Source organism: Hemiscyllium ocellatum, chromosome 1 (genome assembly GCF_020745735.1).
Source record: "Hemiscyllium ocellatum isolate sHemOce1 chromosome 1, sHemOce1.pat.X.cur, whole genome shotgun sequence".
Classification (NCBI taxonomy): Eukaryota; Metazoa; Chordata; class Chondrichthyes; order Orectolobiformes; family Hemiscylliidae; genus Hemiscyllium; species Hemiscyllium ocellatum.
In genome coordinates, this window is record NC_083401.1 from 151282084 (window position 1) to 151295840 (window position 13757).

Below are 13757 nucleotides of genomic sequence, written 5' to 3' on the forward strand. Positions count from 1 at the left end.
CCCAGTAGAAATAAATCAAGCCTATCCAACTCATCCTCATAAGACAACTAACTCATTTCGGAAAGCAATCTTGGGGAAACTGCAAGAACATGATGAGATAGAGTGAAAGGGCCCATACTTTCAGGAAGAGATTAAAGGAGGACAGAAGGGATGTCAGAGGAAATGAGACGGCTAGCCCAGGATGGCAGAAAAAGTGCATGGTAGGTGAAGGGAAGGATAAAGGGTGGACAAAGCAAATAAAAAGCTAACCACCATCTCTCTCCTAAACCAGCTGACAAAAGAATATGCAACACAAATGGGAGAGCTTCCAAGATCTGTTTGCATATGTTCCTGCACAGTGCAAACACACATCTAATTAAGAAAATCAAAATAGAAATGCAAAATACTGCTGTGTGAGCACTCAGCCGTGGCTATAGGGTAAATATTATTGCAGCATAAAGGTGAATTTGCCCAATCAACACCAAATATGAACTTCTTAATCATGTCTCATGATTGATATAATTTTGAGAAGAGCTCCTATAATCAATCAACAGTGGGGATGGTATTGGGTGTGTAATTCCACATACCACCATGCAGGAGTGCTCCCAGGTTCATATCCCTGAAAGTTAAGGACATGATGATGAAACCATTGTGCAGGCTGTAGGTTCCAAGGATGTAAGGTTATACCATAAGGATTATGAAAGCCACCAAAATTAGATTAAGCTAACAGCCACATGCATGGAAAGAAAATAAACATACAGATCAAGAGTCTTACACAAGGCAGAACAAGGAAAGGGAAAACCAGTCAATAGTTATGGAGGATACATCTCACAAGGCTGTGGCTGATCAACTTAACTCAGCAGCTGTATGAACTGTGGTTAATGAGGAGGAGGAAGGAGAAGAATGAATGAACGAATGCCCACTAACAGCATTCAGCATGGCCATTATCGAACATTATCTGAAGATGCTGTTCCAATACCTGGACCACTGAGGAGGAACACTTCAGTACTTGTCTGACTGTGTCTCCAGAATAGTGACTACCTGCTGTATACTACATAACCTCGATCTACAATGGGGTGAAAACTTGTAATAGGGTTTAGACCAAGAAGTGGAGATCCACCAGTCACCATTTTCTTCAGATGAGGAAGGGAGGTTGATACAGAAGCTACAACGATGATGTAAATACAGAAGAAGCCAGGGCAGCAATTAGACAAGGCTGATATTTAAACACGCTCTGGTTGCCAAGGTGTCACCAAGTCAACTTCAAGAAAAAGGTTTGACACATTAACGTCATGTTGAGTGCATAAGTGCCAACTTTCATTACAACCTGATTCCTGCAGAGTAGCTTGAGTGACGCTGATTATCATACAAGCTCAGACATACATCATGAGGAGCATTACAAAGAATGCTTAGGCTATGGGAAGAGTATAACCACTGGAAAATAGAAACTGATGCTAGTTGTTTAAGTTTGGGAGAGAATCAGTGTAATTTGTTTCTCTATATCTAAACTTTTGGAAACTGAGATTTGAGACATAGAAACACAGCCCCCATGTAACTCTGCATAACTCCATCCTAAAACTCTGATCAGGAGACTGAACAGGAGGTTATTGAAGCAAAGGGAACTTAACTTCCATTTAATGCAAATAAATTGTCTCAACATTTTAAAGTAGACAATAAGCATTCCTTTGAGGTTAAAGGGATAGGGGTTAGCTCAGTTGACTTGAAAACTAGTTTGAGATGAAGAGTGCAGCCAAGAGTGAGGATTCAATTTCTGCTCCAGCTGAGGTTGCCACGAAGGACTGCCCTTCTTAACCTCTCCTCTTGACTGAGGCATAGTGATCCTCAGGTTGGACCACCACCATTTCTCTCTTATGAGAGCGCAACCCTGTGGTCCAGTAGGAATACTGTACTTTTACTTTTCAATTGGCTTATAATTTATGTGATTGTGCACATATGCCAACACAAAGTCATTCACCCTCAAATCTAGCCTCTAACAGGCTTATCGGCCTCGTCTAAATACTGCCCTGGAAGCTTTCTAGTCTTCCAAGAGTCAGAGACCTTGGTCATTTCTTCTACATGTGGCTGTAGCTTTTGTCAATGCTGCACTCGCCAGAATGTGACCCTAAACTTCATCTACATAGATTACACATGGAGTTGAATTATTCTGCATGCGTGAAGGGTGGAGAAGAAGGCATTGACACAGTATCATTGGAGGCTCACAACGATTCCTCCTCAATCGTGTGGTTTGATGGACTGGTAGAGATGACCATATGGCTGTTCTATTTTCTGGCTTTTGCTTGGAGATGGGATCCTGAGTCTACATCAAAAATTATAGAGATTTGCGTGTGTTGTTTGTTTTTAGTGTTGCCACCCTTACTCAAAGCTTTTTTAAGATATTCTGCTTAATATTCAGCAAGTTTGAGGCTGTCTCATTAGACGGCTGTAGATTCCCAATCTTCCCTTTAGCGCAGACATATTCCCCTTGCTTTCCAGCTAGTTCAGTGGACTGCTCCTTGAAAGCAATCAGCAGCTAAATTTCAAGCATCCCTCATCTCCAAATCTGGGCAGATACAAGCTTATTTTGTATGCTCCTCTCCTATAGAAGGAGAGCAGTATTAAGAAATGTTAGCATTTGTACGTAAGCATTATGTCTGCATTGACAGACTCAGGCAGAAATATCAATCCCAGAGCTGCGATTATATAACACAGAACTGTGTTAGAAGAAAGATGAGTGTGGTACAGGGGGAAATTCTGTGTGAAAAGCTTCTGAATGAAATGTGGTTCAGTGTTATCAAATAGCTACAGTTTATGAAAACAAATGATGCATTTTTGATGTGAGTGCCTTAATTACCCATGAGATGTTTATCTCAAGGCCATCTTTTGTGGTTGTGTCCTTGTCTCATGCAAGACTTTGGTTAAAGAGTGATTTAAAAAGATAATGATTATTAAAATCTCACAGGTATTCAATGGTTGCTTCACCTGGGAGCATGCAGACTTCCTTGTAGATATTGACTATTGTGCATCTTTAGTTTTATCTGTCTGCTATCATCTCATGTAAGTATCTGCGGTATGGGATAGCCCCATTCTTCTTGAGCCCAAAATCATGTTTTTTTGCCACGAAGCACTATTCTCCTTCCCTCAAAAGATTGTTTATTTACGGGTACCTTATTGCTGTATAAGTGATCAAGCAGTACTATTTAGAAAGTGCACCCTCTGCACGGAAGGAAATGACATTTAAAAATTGTGACTATTCCACACTCAGGCTAGCATTTCAGCTTGCATTCAATGTATCCTTTGTAGTGAAGTCTACTACAGAATCAAGGTGATTCTGTGATTGAACTTTCCCTACAGTGTGTGGCATTTGCAGGTAGCAATTTGGGAAATTATAAACCAGCAGTCTTTTAACTTTAATAGGTGGGAAGCTTGGGCTACATGGTTATGCTTTCCTTAGCTAAGCTTGTTGAATGGCAATATCATTGAAGTGCTGGATCACAGAATTATCATGTTCCTGACATTTCAGCTCACTCTCTGTTCATTCTCTGTCCAATAAGAGATGAACTGACTTCACTGCAGAATTGCTACTAAGGTTTAGCATACTGGAAAAGTGAACAAATAACTTCAAGTAAGTTGACAAGATGCCAAAAAATAATGTCATACACAAAGCAATATATTCCTGCTACTGGGCTAATTTTAAGCTACAGACAGTGAAAATATAAAAACTGTAAGGTATCAGGAGGCATCATTCTGAAGTGTTTCTGCCTCAGCAGACACCCATTTTTGAGGAATCCACTTAACACAGGCAGGTAGTCACACATTGGAAGTGTGAAAGTCAAGAATTTTACCTTAAAATTTGACTGTGGTCTGCATATAACCAAATTCCCCCGAAGGACCTGACAGGAGGCAGGACAGGCCAAGATGAAATGATACTTTTAAAATTCATGAGAATTGTTTCAGAATGAGAAGGACTGGGAATTGAAGTATTGGACACCCCAACACAGGCCTGCTAACTACATAGAACATAGAAAAATACAGCGCAGTACAGGCCCTTCGGCCCTTGATGTTGCGCCGACCCAAGCCCACTTAACCTCCACTAGCCTACTATTCTCCATATGCCTATCCAATGCCTGTTTAAATGACCATAAAGAGGGAAAGTCCACCACTGCTACTGGCAGGGCATTCCATGAACTCACGACTCGCTGAGTAAAGAATCTACCCCTAACATCTGTCCTATACCTACCTCCCCTTAACTTAAAGCTATGCCCCCTTGTAATAGCTGACTCCATATGTGGAAAAAGGTTCTCATTGTCAACCCGATCTAAACCCCTAATCGTCTTGTACACCTCTATCAAGTCACCCCAAACCTTCTTTTCTCCAATGAAAACAGCCCCAAGTGCCTCAGCCTTTCCTCATATGATCTTCCTACCATACCAGGCAATATCCTGGTAAACCTCCTCTGCACCCGTTCTAGTGCCTCCACATCCTTCCTATAGTATGGCGACCAAAACTGCACACAATACTTCAGATGCGGCCACACCAGAGTCTTCTACAACTGCAACATGACCTCAGGACTCCGGAACTCAATTCCTCTACCAATAAAAGCCAGTACGCCATATGCCTTCTTCACAGCACTATTTACCTGGGTGGCAACTTTCAGAGATCTGTGTACAGGGACACCGAGATCCCCCTGCTCATCCACACTACCAAGTATCTGACCATTAGCCCAGTACTTCATCTTCTTGTTACTCTTACCAAAGTGAATCACTTCACACTTACCTACATTAAACTCCATTTGCCACCTTTCTGCCCAGCTCTGCAGCTTATCTATATTCCGATGTAACCTGCCACATCCTTCCTCACTGTCAACTACTCCACCGACTTTCGTATCATCCGCAAACTTGCTCACCCAACCTTCTAGCCCCTCCTCCAGGTCATTTATAAAAATGACAAACAGCAATGGTCCCAAAACAGATCCTTGTGGAACACTGCTAGTAACTGCACTCCAAGATGAACCTTTACCATCAACTACTACCCTCTGTCTTCTTCCAGCCAGCCAATTCCTAATCCAAACCTCCAACTCACCCTCAATGCCATGCCTCCATATTTTTTGCAGGAGCCTACCATGGGGAACCTTGCCAAATGCCTTACTAAAATCCATATACACCACATCTACCACTTTACCCTCGTCCACCTCCTTAGTCCCCTTCTCAAAGAATTCAATAAGGTTTGTGAGGCACGACCTGCCCTTCATAAAACCATGCTGACTATCTTTGATCACATTATTCCTATCCAGATGTTCATAAATCCTATCCCTTACAATTCTCTCTAAGACTTTGCCCACAACAGAAGTGAGACTCACCGGCCTATAGTTACTAGGGTTATCCCTACTCCCCTTCTTGAATAAGGGAACCACATTTGCTATCCTCCAGTCTTCTGGCACTATTCCTGTAGACAACGAGGACATAAAAATCAAGGCCAATGGCTCTGCAATCTCCTCCCTTGCTTCCCAGAGAATCCTAGGATAAATGTCATCAGGCCCAGGGGACTTATCTATTTTCACCCTTTCCAGAATTTCAAACACCTCTTCCCTACATACCTCAAAGCCATCCATTCTAATTACTTGTGACTCACTATTCACATCGGCAACAATGTCCTGTTCCTGAGTGAATACTGATGAAAAGTATTCATTCAGTCTCTCTCCAATCTCTTCAGCCTCCACGCACAACTTCCCACTACTATCCTTGACGGGACCTATTCCTACCCTAGTCATTCTTTTATTCCTTACATACCTATAGAAAGCCTTTGGGTTTTTCCTATTCCTACCAACCAAGGACTTTTCATGTCTCCTCCTTGCTGCTCTTAGCTCTCTCTTTAGATCCTTCCTGGCTACCTTATAACTCTCAATTGCCCCAATTGAACCTTCACGCCTCATCTTTACATAGGCTGCCCTCTTCCCTTTAACAAGCGATTCCAATTCCTTATTAAATCACGGCTCCCTCACATGACCCTTTACTCCCTGCCTGACAGGTACATACTTATCAAGGACACCCATTAGTTGTTCCTTGAACAAGCTCCACATATCAATTGTGCTCTTTCCTTGAAGCCTACTTTTCCAAGCCACGCATCCTAAGTCATGCCTCACTGCATCATAATTTCCCTGCCCCTAGCTATAACCCTTGCCCTGCAGTGCACACTTATCCCTCTCCATCACTAGAGTAAAAGTCACCGAATTGTGGATACTGTCCCCAAATGCTCACCTACCTCCAATTCTAACACCTGGCCTGGTTCGTTACCCAGAACCAAATCCAGTATGGCCTCACTTCTTGTTGGCCTGTCTACATATTGTGTCAGGAAGCCCTCCTGCACACATTGGACAAAACCAACCCATCTAATGTACTCGAGCTATAGCTTTCCCAGTCAATATCTGGAAAATTAAAGTCCCCCATAATAACCACCATATTACTTTCACTCTTCTCCTGAATCATCCTTGCAACCCTTTCTTCTACATTTCTAGGACTATTAGGAGGCCTGTAGAAAGCTCCTAACAGGGTGACCTCACCTTTCCTATTTCTAGCCTCAGCCCAAACTACCTCAGATGGCGAGTCTTCATCCATCGTCCTTTCCACCGCTGTAATACTATCCTTGACAAGCAATGCCACAGCTCCCCCTCTTTTACCCCCACTTCTTACCCTACTAAAACATTTAAACCCTGGAACCTGCAACAGCCATTCCATTCCATTCCAACTATAATCCACTGCTGGTAGTTCTTTAAATAATCCTGCCCTCAACCCTACCAATCTCCAACCTTGTGCTCCTTCAGCCTCCTAACCTCACTGCTACCCTCTGCTACTGAGTTAATTTCTGCTGGCTTCAGATTTAAAACAGTGAAACTGAATTGAATCAGGGCCAGAGTCAAAATGATTTCCACCCTGCACCTGAATCAATCCAATGCAACTCAAAGTTAATACCAAGGCTTAAAAGTTCTCTCTATTACATTCTTTTCTTCATTAATGTTTTGGAACAGTATTCTCCAATTCAATCCAAAATATCCAGTTTTTGATTTATTTGTCCTAGTCTGAGCTGTTTCACACTTCACATGGTCAGCTGAATTCTCCCTCTGGATTTGAATGAATAATGACTTAAATTTGACAGAAGCATCTGCTAAAGGAAGAAATATGAAGAAATGCAGATAAGTAGGGAGAGAAAAGTAAAAAGAAATAAAAGATAAAAAGATTTGCTTTTAGAAAGTGCTTTTCATGACCTTCAAACCTTTCATAGCACTTTACAGCCAATGAGTTCATGTTTGAAGTATAATCATTATTGTAATCTAGAAAACATGGCCATCACTATTGTTCTCATCAAGCTCCCACAAACAGCAACACAACTATTTTTGTGTGATGTTGATTTTGAGATAAATATTAGTCAGGAAAACAGGGATACCTCCTTGACCTTCCTAAATATGGTACCATTGGTTGTTTGTACATTCACCTGGGTGGGTAGATGCAGCCTTGATTTAAAGTCTCATCTAAAAGACAACATCAATAAACACTGCAGTGCTTCTCAGCACTGGAGGTTCTTGTATATGGGTTCAAATGGGTTAATAGTAAGGAAAAGCATAAGCATCATCTAATCATATGGATTTGTGTGGAACAGTGTAGGATCTTAAAGAAGTGATACTTAACATCTGGTTCTCTTCAAAGTCTCTGAAACTATGTCTACCATATCAATGTAACCCATAAGCAGATATGAACATACAATAAACCATACCTTGTTAATTACAAAAGGCTTTTCTAGTTACAGCACTAAGTGGTTCTCCTCTACTAAAATAGACCAATCTGGTCCTATTATTTACTAGAGTATAAGAGAATTCCTGATGAAGGGCTTTTGCCCGAAACGTCGATTTTGCTGCACTTTGGATGCTGCCTGAACTGCTGTGCTCTTCCAGCACCACTGATCCAGAATATAAGAGAATGCTGGCGAACCTCCATTACCATCAAGCACAGGTGCAGGGATTTCTTGTTGCAATTGCATGGGGACTTGGTCAGACCACATTTATGAGATGTTAATGTTACTGGCTGGGCCAGCAGTTAACCATATTGCTATGGGTTTGGAGTCACATATTTGCCAGACCAAGTAAGGCCAGAAGTTTTTGCTTTCATAAAGGAGATCAGTATACCAGATGGTTTTTCCACAACTGACAATGGTTATAATGAGACTACTCATAATTCCAGAATTTTATTAAATTCAAAATCCATTCCCTGCCATGGTAGGATTAAAACTTGGGTCTCCATAACACTATCTGGATCTCTGGATTATTAGTCTAGCAACAGAACATGAGACCATTGCCATCTCCTGTTCCTGAAGTATTGTGTGAAGTTCTGGAATCCTTAACTGAGGGTAGATGCTCCGGCTACAAAGGATTACTAGACTGATTCCCGAGATGACAAGAATGATACATGAAGAGAGACTGGATTAGTTAGGACTATATTCGCTCAAATTTAGAAGATTGACAGGGGAATCTCATGCAAACATATAGAAGCTGTTTGTACGGGATGATGTGCTGCAGTGCACATTTAACGTGGCCTTTGTGCTCCAGCTCTGCAATGGGTGTTGAACCTGCAGCCATATAATTCAGAGGCAAGTGTGCCATCAATCAGCTGCTGCTGGTATAAAATGTTTGTAATATTCTCAACTGCTTTAAAGATTCCAAACCAGACAGTCCATAAGAGACAGAAAATAATCAACAAGCAAGCAAAGTCATTGTACAAAGTCAGATTCATGCGTAATTCTTCTTGTGTAATTGTTGGCACTAATACCATAAAATTAAAATCAGGATTGTAAAAATGATAATTATGAGGTGATCAGAAACCAAAATTAGAGCAAGAAATCTATAAATACCTTACACAATTAATTTCTTGGTCTAAAGAGATACATGGCAACAGGCAGCTACTGCAATTAGGAGTTGAGTACTTATCAAATTGATAGAAGACCAGACCAGAGAGGAGATAAAAGAAAATCTCAATGATGTGCAGTATGTTTGCAACCAAACAAATGTGTGAAAATAATGTGATCACATTGGTTCCTACTCAAAGGTGTAATTTTAGTTTAAAAATCAGCAAATCATTCTACCTGTCAGACAAGCCTAAATTTGGATGGTGCCATGCTTAGGCTAACGTAAAAAGACTTCAGACTGTTCAGGGAAAAGGACCAACAGGATTACACATTGGGCAGAATCAGGACAACACCACATGAACTTTGAAAACTATTTTATAAAATTAATCTATGCAGACTTCAAAGTGGTAGAGATTTGCAATTATAAACAAATACCTCATGGAACAATTTTAAACTTGCTATAATTAATAAAATTGTATTTTCTGATGCAGGTAGTTAAAGTTGCCCTCAGAGGGATGCAGTGTTTTATTTTTTGATGGATAGTTGGTTCCAGTTCTTGGTATCATATAACTTAATAGGTTGTAGTTAAATAGAAGAATGAGAGGAATATCTAGTTAGTTAGAATACTGAGGCTCTGCTCTCTTGTAATTAGTTTTATTTGTTATTTTTGTACAGCATAATTTATAAGCACACTGCATCCTAACTTTCAGAATTGTTCTGGTAACAGTTGGATGAATTTGCTTAACAAAGCAAGACTGACTAGAGTGTTTGCCTGAGCTGAAACAATAAAAAGAAGTGACATTAGCTGCAGTATTTGTCATGTAAGGTGTGTGATTTATATATCTATTTAACATCATTTATTTTAGTATTTGGATTTTCAATAAATGATATATTGATTTGGTTGGTGTCTCTGAAGGGGCTTCATGATTAACTTGCGAATATTTCTGTACGCATGGTGATTTAATTTAAAAACAAAGTATTAAAGAGAATCTTCCTGGAGAGTAAGGCTAGGCTCAGTTATATATACAAATAAAAGAGATTTAGTCAAATTCTCATGACCAGGAAATGAAGCCATGGGAAAGACAAAACCTAATATTAACAAAATCCTGAAAATACTGAAATCTGAAACAAACACAGATCGCTGGAGGAACTCAGTAGATCTGGCAATTCTGAAGAACAGTCATGTTGGATTTGAAACATGAACACTGTTTCCCTCTCCATAAATGCAACCAGGCCTGTGGAGCTCTTCCAGCATTCTGTGTGTTTGTTTAATATGTGGAATAGAGAAAGGTATTCTCTTTGGTTTGTGTGCGCTGTCGTGGGATGGTATTGAGATTAATGGGATTGTATTTTTACCATGTGTTTTGAAATCTTCAAATGTGTGTTATATGAAAATAGTTTGATTTAATCTACTTCAATTTTGTGCAATAAATGTCAATACTATTTATTTGTGCTTCAGAGCAAGTCCATCTTGTGAATATTAAAAATACAAGTTATGATGCATTAAGCATCATTTCTGGGATCAGACATGTCCAGTAACATCACCTGGGTTCATGGCATATTCCATTGTCTGTTAAGTTATACCAAAATAAGGAAATAATCAGACCAGCAGCAGAAGAGTCAGAAAATGTCAGTCAAGTACATCAATTGTGTGCAATTGGCAATTCCTCCACTAATGAACATTATCACTGTGACAGGAGATGGCTTTGCACATTGTATCTGTACACTGCTGAGTCCCAATTTAAGACATTTTGTTATAATGGAGCCTTGAGTTGAGTTTAAATAAAATCAATGGATGGAAAAATCAGTCAGGCAGGTAGATATCTTTAATCAATCTGTTCAGTCATGTTATATCACATTTCTGGGCAGGTGGGACTTGAATCTCTGACTGCTTGCTCAGAGGTAGGGACACTACCACTGTTCTACAAGATCTTACACATATGTGCACTAATCCAACTAATTTTCATGTATTGGGTTAATTAGGCCAGGCTCGGGGCCAGGTAATTCTCCCTATACTTCTTAAGGAGAATAACATCAACACAGTATTCATTCTCCATCTCTACCATTACCTGGTTCCCTTCCCTATATAGTATTCACCTTTCCTTTTATCCCACCAGTCAAAGGAATCGGCAGATTCATGGAGTATTTGCCCTTCCTGAGGATTCCTTTCATCCACACAATATTGATTCAGCTACTCTCTAAAGAAATAAATCAATTCAGCTTCAATTCTTTATTGAGGAATTCATTGCATTTTGCATAATGTTTCTTTTTATAATCTTATCATTAAAGTGTCAACATTTTATGAGATTATTCTCCAATTCCAGGTGTGCAACCTACATTCAGTAGCTGATTTAAATGTGAGCCAAGTGGTAGTAATGGAGGAGCGATATAATTCCAAAATCTGGATGCTGTGTGAATTGTGGGGTGTGTGTGTGTGTGTGTGTGTGTGTGTGTGTGTGTGTGTGTGTGTGTGTGTGTGTGTGTGTGTGTGTGTGTGTGTATGGAAAGGAGGTTACAATTGAAGATTTTCCTGCACATTTGCTATTCTTGTTCTTTTACGTAATGCAGATTATAGGTTGAAAAGATAATGTTGAAGGAGCCTTGCTGAGTTATTGCAGTGTATGATTTCAATATACTTGAAGCAGAACGACTGCATTTTATGCAGTGCAACATGATTGTGAAAAGCTAATTGAGGCACAAGTGGCACCTACACTTAATATGCCTCTTGCCACACTCTAATACTGAAGTGCATGTGCTTACAATGTCCATTAACATCTCTAGGTAACGGGTAACCATAACACTGACTCCCTCTGTAATCACAGTCCATAAAATGTTTATTTAGCAAGATGAAGCAGTCTTTGATTGCTTATTTCTATCACTTTCTACTGCCACTGCATGGCATATATTGAAGCTATTATGGACTACTCAGCATGGTCCATATGCTCTAATGACTCCTGCAAATCTTTACTCCCAGAAGCATTTAGCAACCTAGCAGGGAATTGCAGCACATGGTTCACCCTTGCACTTATTAAACCCTACCTCCAACATTAGCACTCTGTCCTTCAATGTGCGCTTCCTTATCCACATCACTGTACAATTGTTGCAGTGTGTATGTATCTGTCCTGATGCTTGTTTCTTGTTGGCGCCCTGTTGACTGACGTCCTTCAAATGCATGCTGCTGACCAGCTGGTTCTGCTTGCTCTGTGAAGAGGACAAACAAGATATTTTAAGTATATGATCACAGATGAGAATTTTGGTATTGCATTAGTGCAGTACATACCAGCACGCTACCAAATTGATCAGGGACAAGGTCTCCTCTTCTTATTTCCTCAATTTTATATTCCGACAAAATTTGCTTTTCCCCACTAAGAGCCTTGAGGGACTTGAACAAAGAGAAAGTCTTGACACTGATCAAAATTCATTGAAAGAAAGACACAGATACGGGAATATAAACATTTCAAAGCCTTCACAGGATTATTCATTTTTAAGCTAGAGCAACTTTTAGGATTAAGGCACCTCATGAGGGACATAAAGTCTGGAAATTTCCAGAGCTCCACAATTCTAAAAGGGGCTTCACACACACTTGACTGATTTATTGAAAAAGTACAGGTGTTTTGTCCACAAGTGCTTCGTCGACAATTTTGTTTCTCCAATGCCCATGCAAGGAGGAAGCCCTTGAGCAATGAAGCCATGGTTTCCTGAGGTGCTGTATGGGAGGCCTAAGCAACACTGGGAAGTTTTTTAAAGCTCCATACATAGATATTTATGAATGAAAACAAGTGACTGAAGATGATGAACATGAAACAGCACATTTTCCGTGTATATATATATATATATATACACAAACAATATATATATAGAGAATGTGTTTTGTTTATGGTGAAGAAAACAACTGAGAGGGTGATCAATACAAGATGGTTAACAAGAGATGTAACGACGAATTCAGAGGAAAGTCTTTATCCAGAGGCTTGAGAACATGGAATTTGCTGCAACAGTGAAGTGTTGAAGCAAAAAGTATAGATTCATTTAAGGGTAAACTGAATAAACATGCAAAAAAAAAGGGAACAGATGGCAATGATGGTGGAGTTAGATGAGAAAATATGGAAGAAAGTTGGAGGTGAAAAAAAACACTTGTGCAGATTGGATGAGTCAAATAACATGTTTCTGTTCCATTAATCCTACTAAAAGCACAATAAAAATATTTTATTTTAAATGTACCTCATGTCCTTCATTTATTTGTACACCTATTCATAACTGTTTCATTTATTTTTCTAAACTTGACTGCACCCTCCAAATTGGAGTAAGATACTTGTTCTGCTTGCTGTAACCTCCAGATTAAAGTGTGGTCATTACATACCAGCATCAATCTGATTACTCACCTGAAACTTCATTTGATTTGTAAGTGCTATCCTTTTCAAGTAAAAATAGGGATAATTTTATGAAAGGTGTTATGATGAGACTCGGGAAGTGCCTCCATTATCTTTATTTAGGCAATCTCCGTAATGACAACCATGAAGCCATTGTCATAAAATCTCACCTCGTTCACCAATATCCTTTAGGGAAAAATATCTGGCTATTCCTACTTGGTCTGGGTTAGATTAGATTCCATATGGTGTGGAAACAGGCCTTTCAGCCCACATGTCCACACCAACCCTCCAAAGAGCAACCCACTCACGTCCATTCCCCTACACCTAACACTATGGCCAATTTAACATGGTCATTTCACCTAACCTGCACATCTTTAGATTGTGGGAGGAAACCGGAGCACTCAGAGGAAACCCATGCAGACACTGGGAGAATGTACAAACTCCACATAGACAGTTGTATTTCTGACCCATGTCTAGTGTGGTCTAATCTTGTGAAACTGGTTGCAGTTGAAAAATTAGCAG

At 39.9% G+C, this 13757-nt stretch overlaps 1 protein-coding gene across 2 annotated transcripts in view; it reads right to left on the minus strand.

Moving 5' to 3' along the window:
* Positions 1–13757, minus strand: part of LOC132820599 (testican-3-like) — a 525001-nt gene that overhangs the window by 30278 nt on the left and 480966 nt on the right. For both annotated transcript variants that reach the window (XM_060832813.1, XM_060832807.1), the window contains exon 8: positions 11908–12069. In XM_060832813.1, the coding sequence (XP_060688796.1) occupies positions 11908–12069 (162 nt within the window). The remainder of the gene's footprint in view (positions 1–11907; positions 12070–13757) is intronic.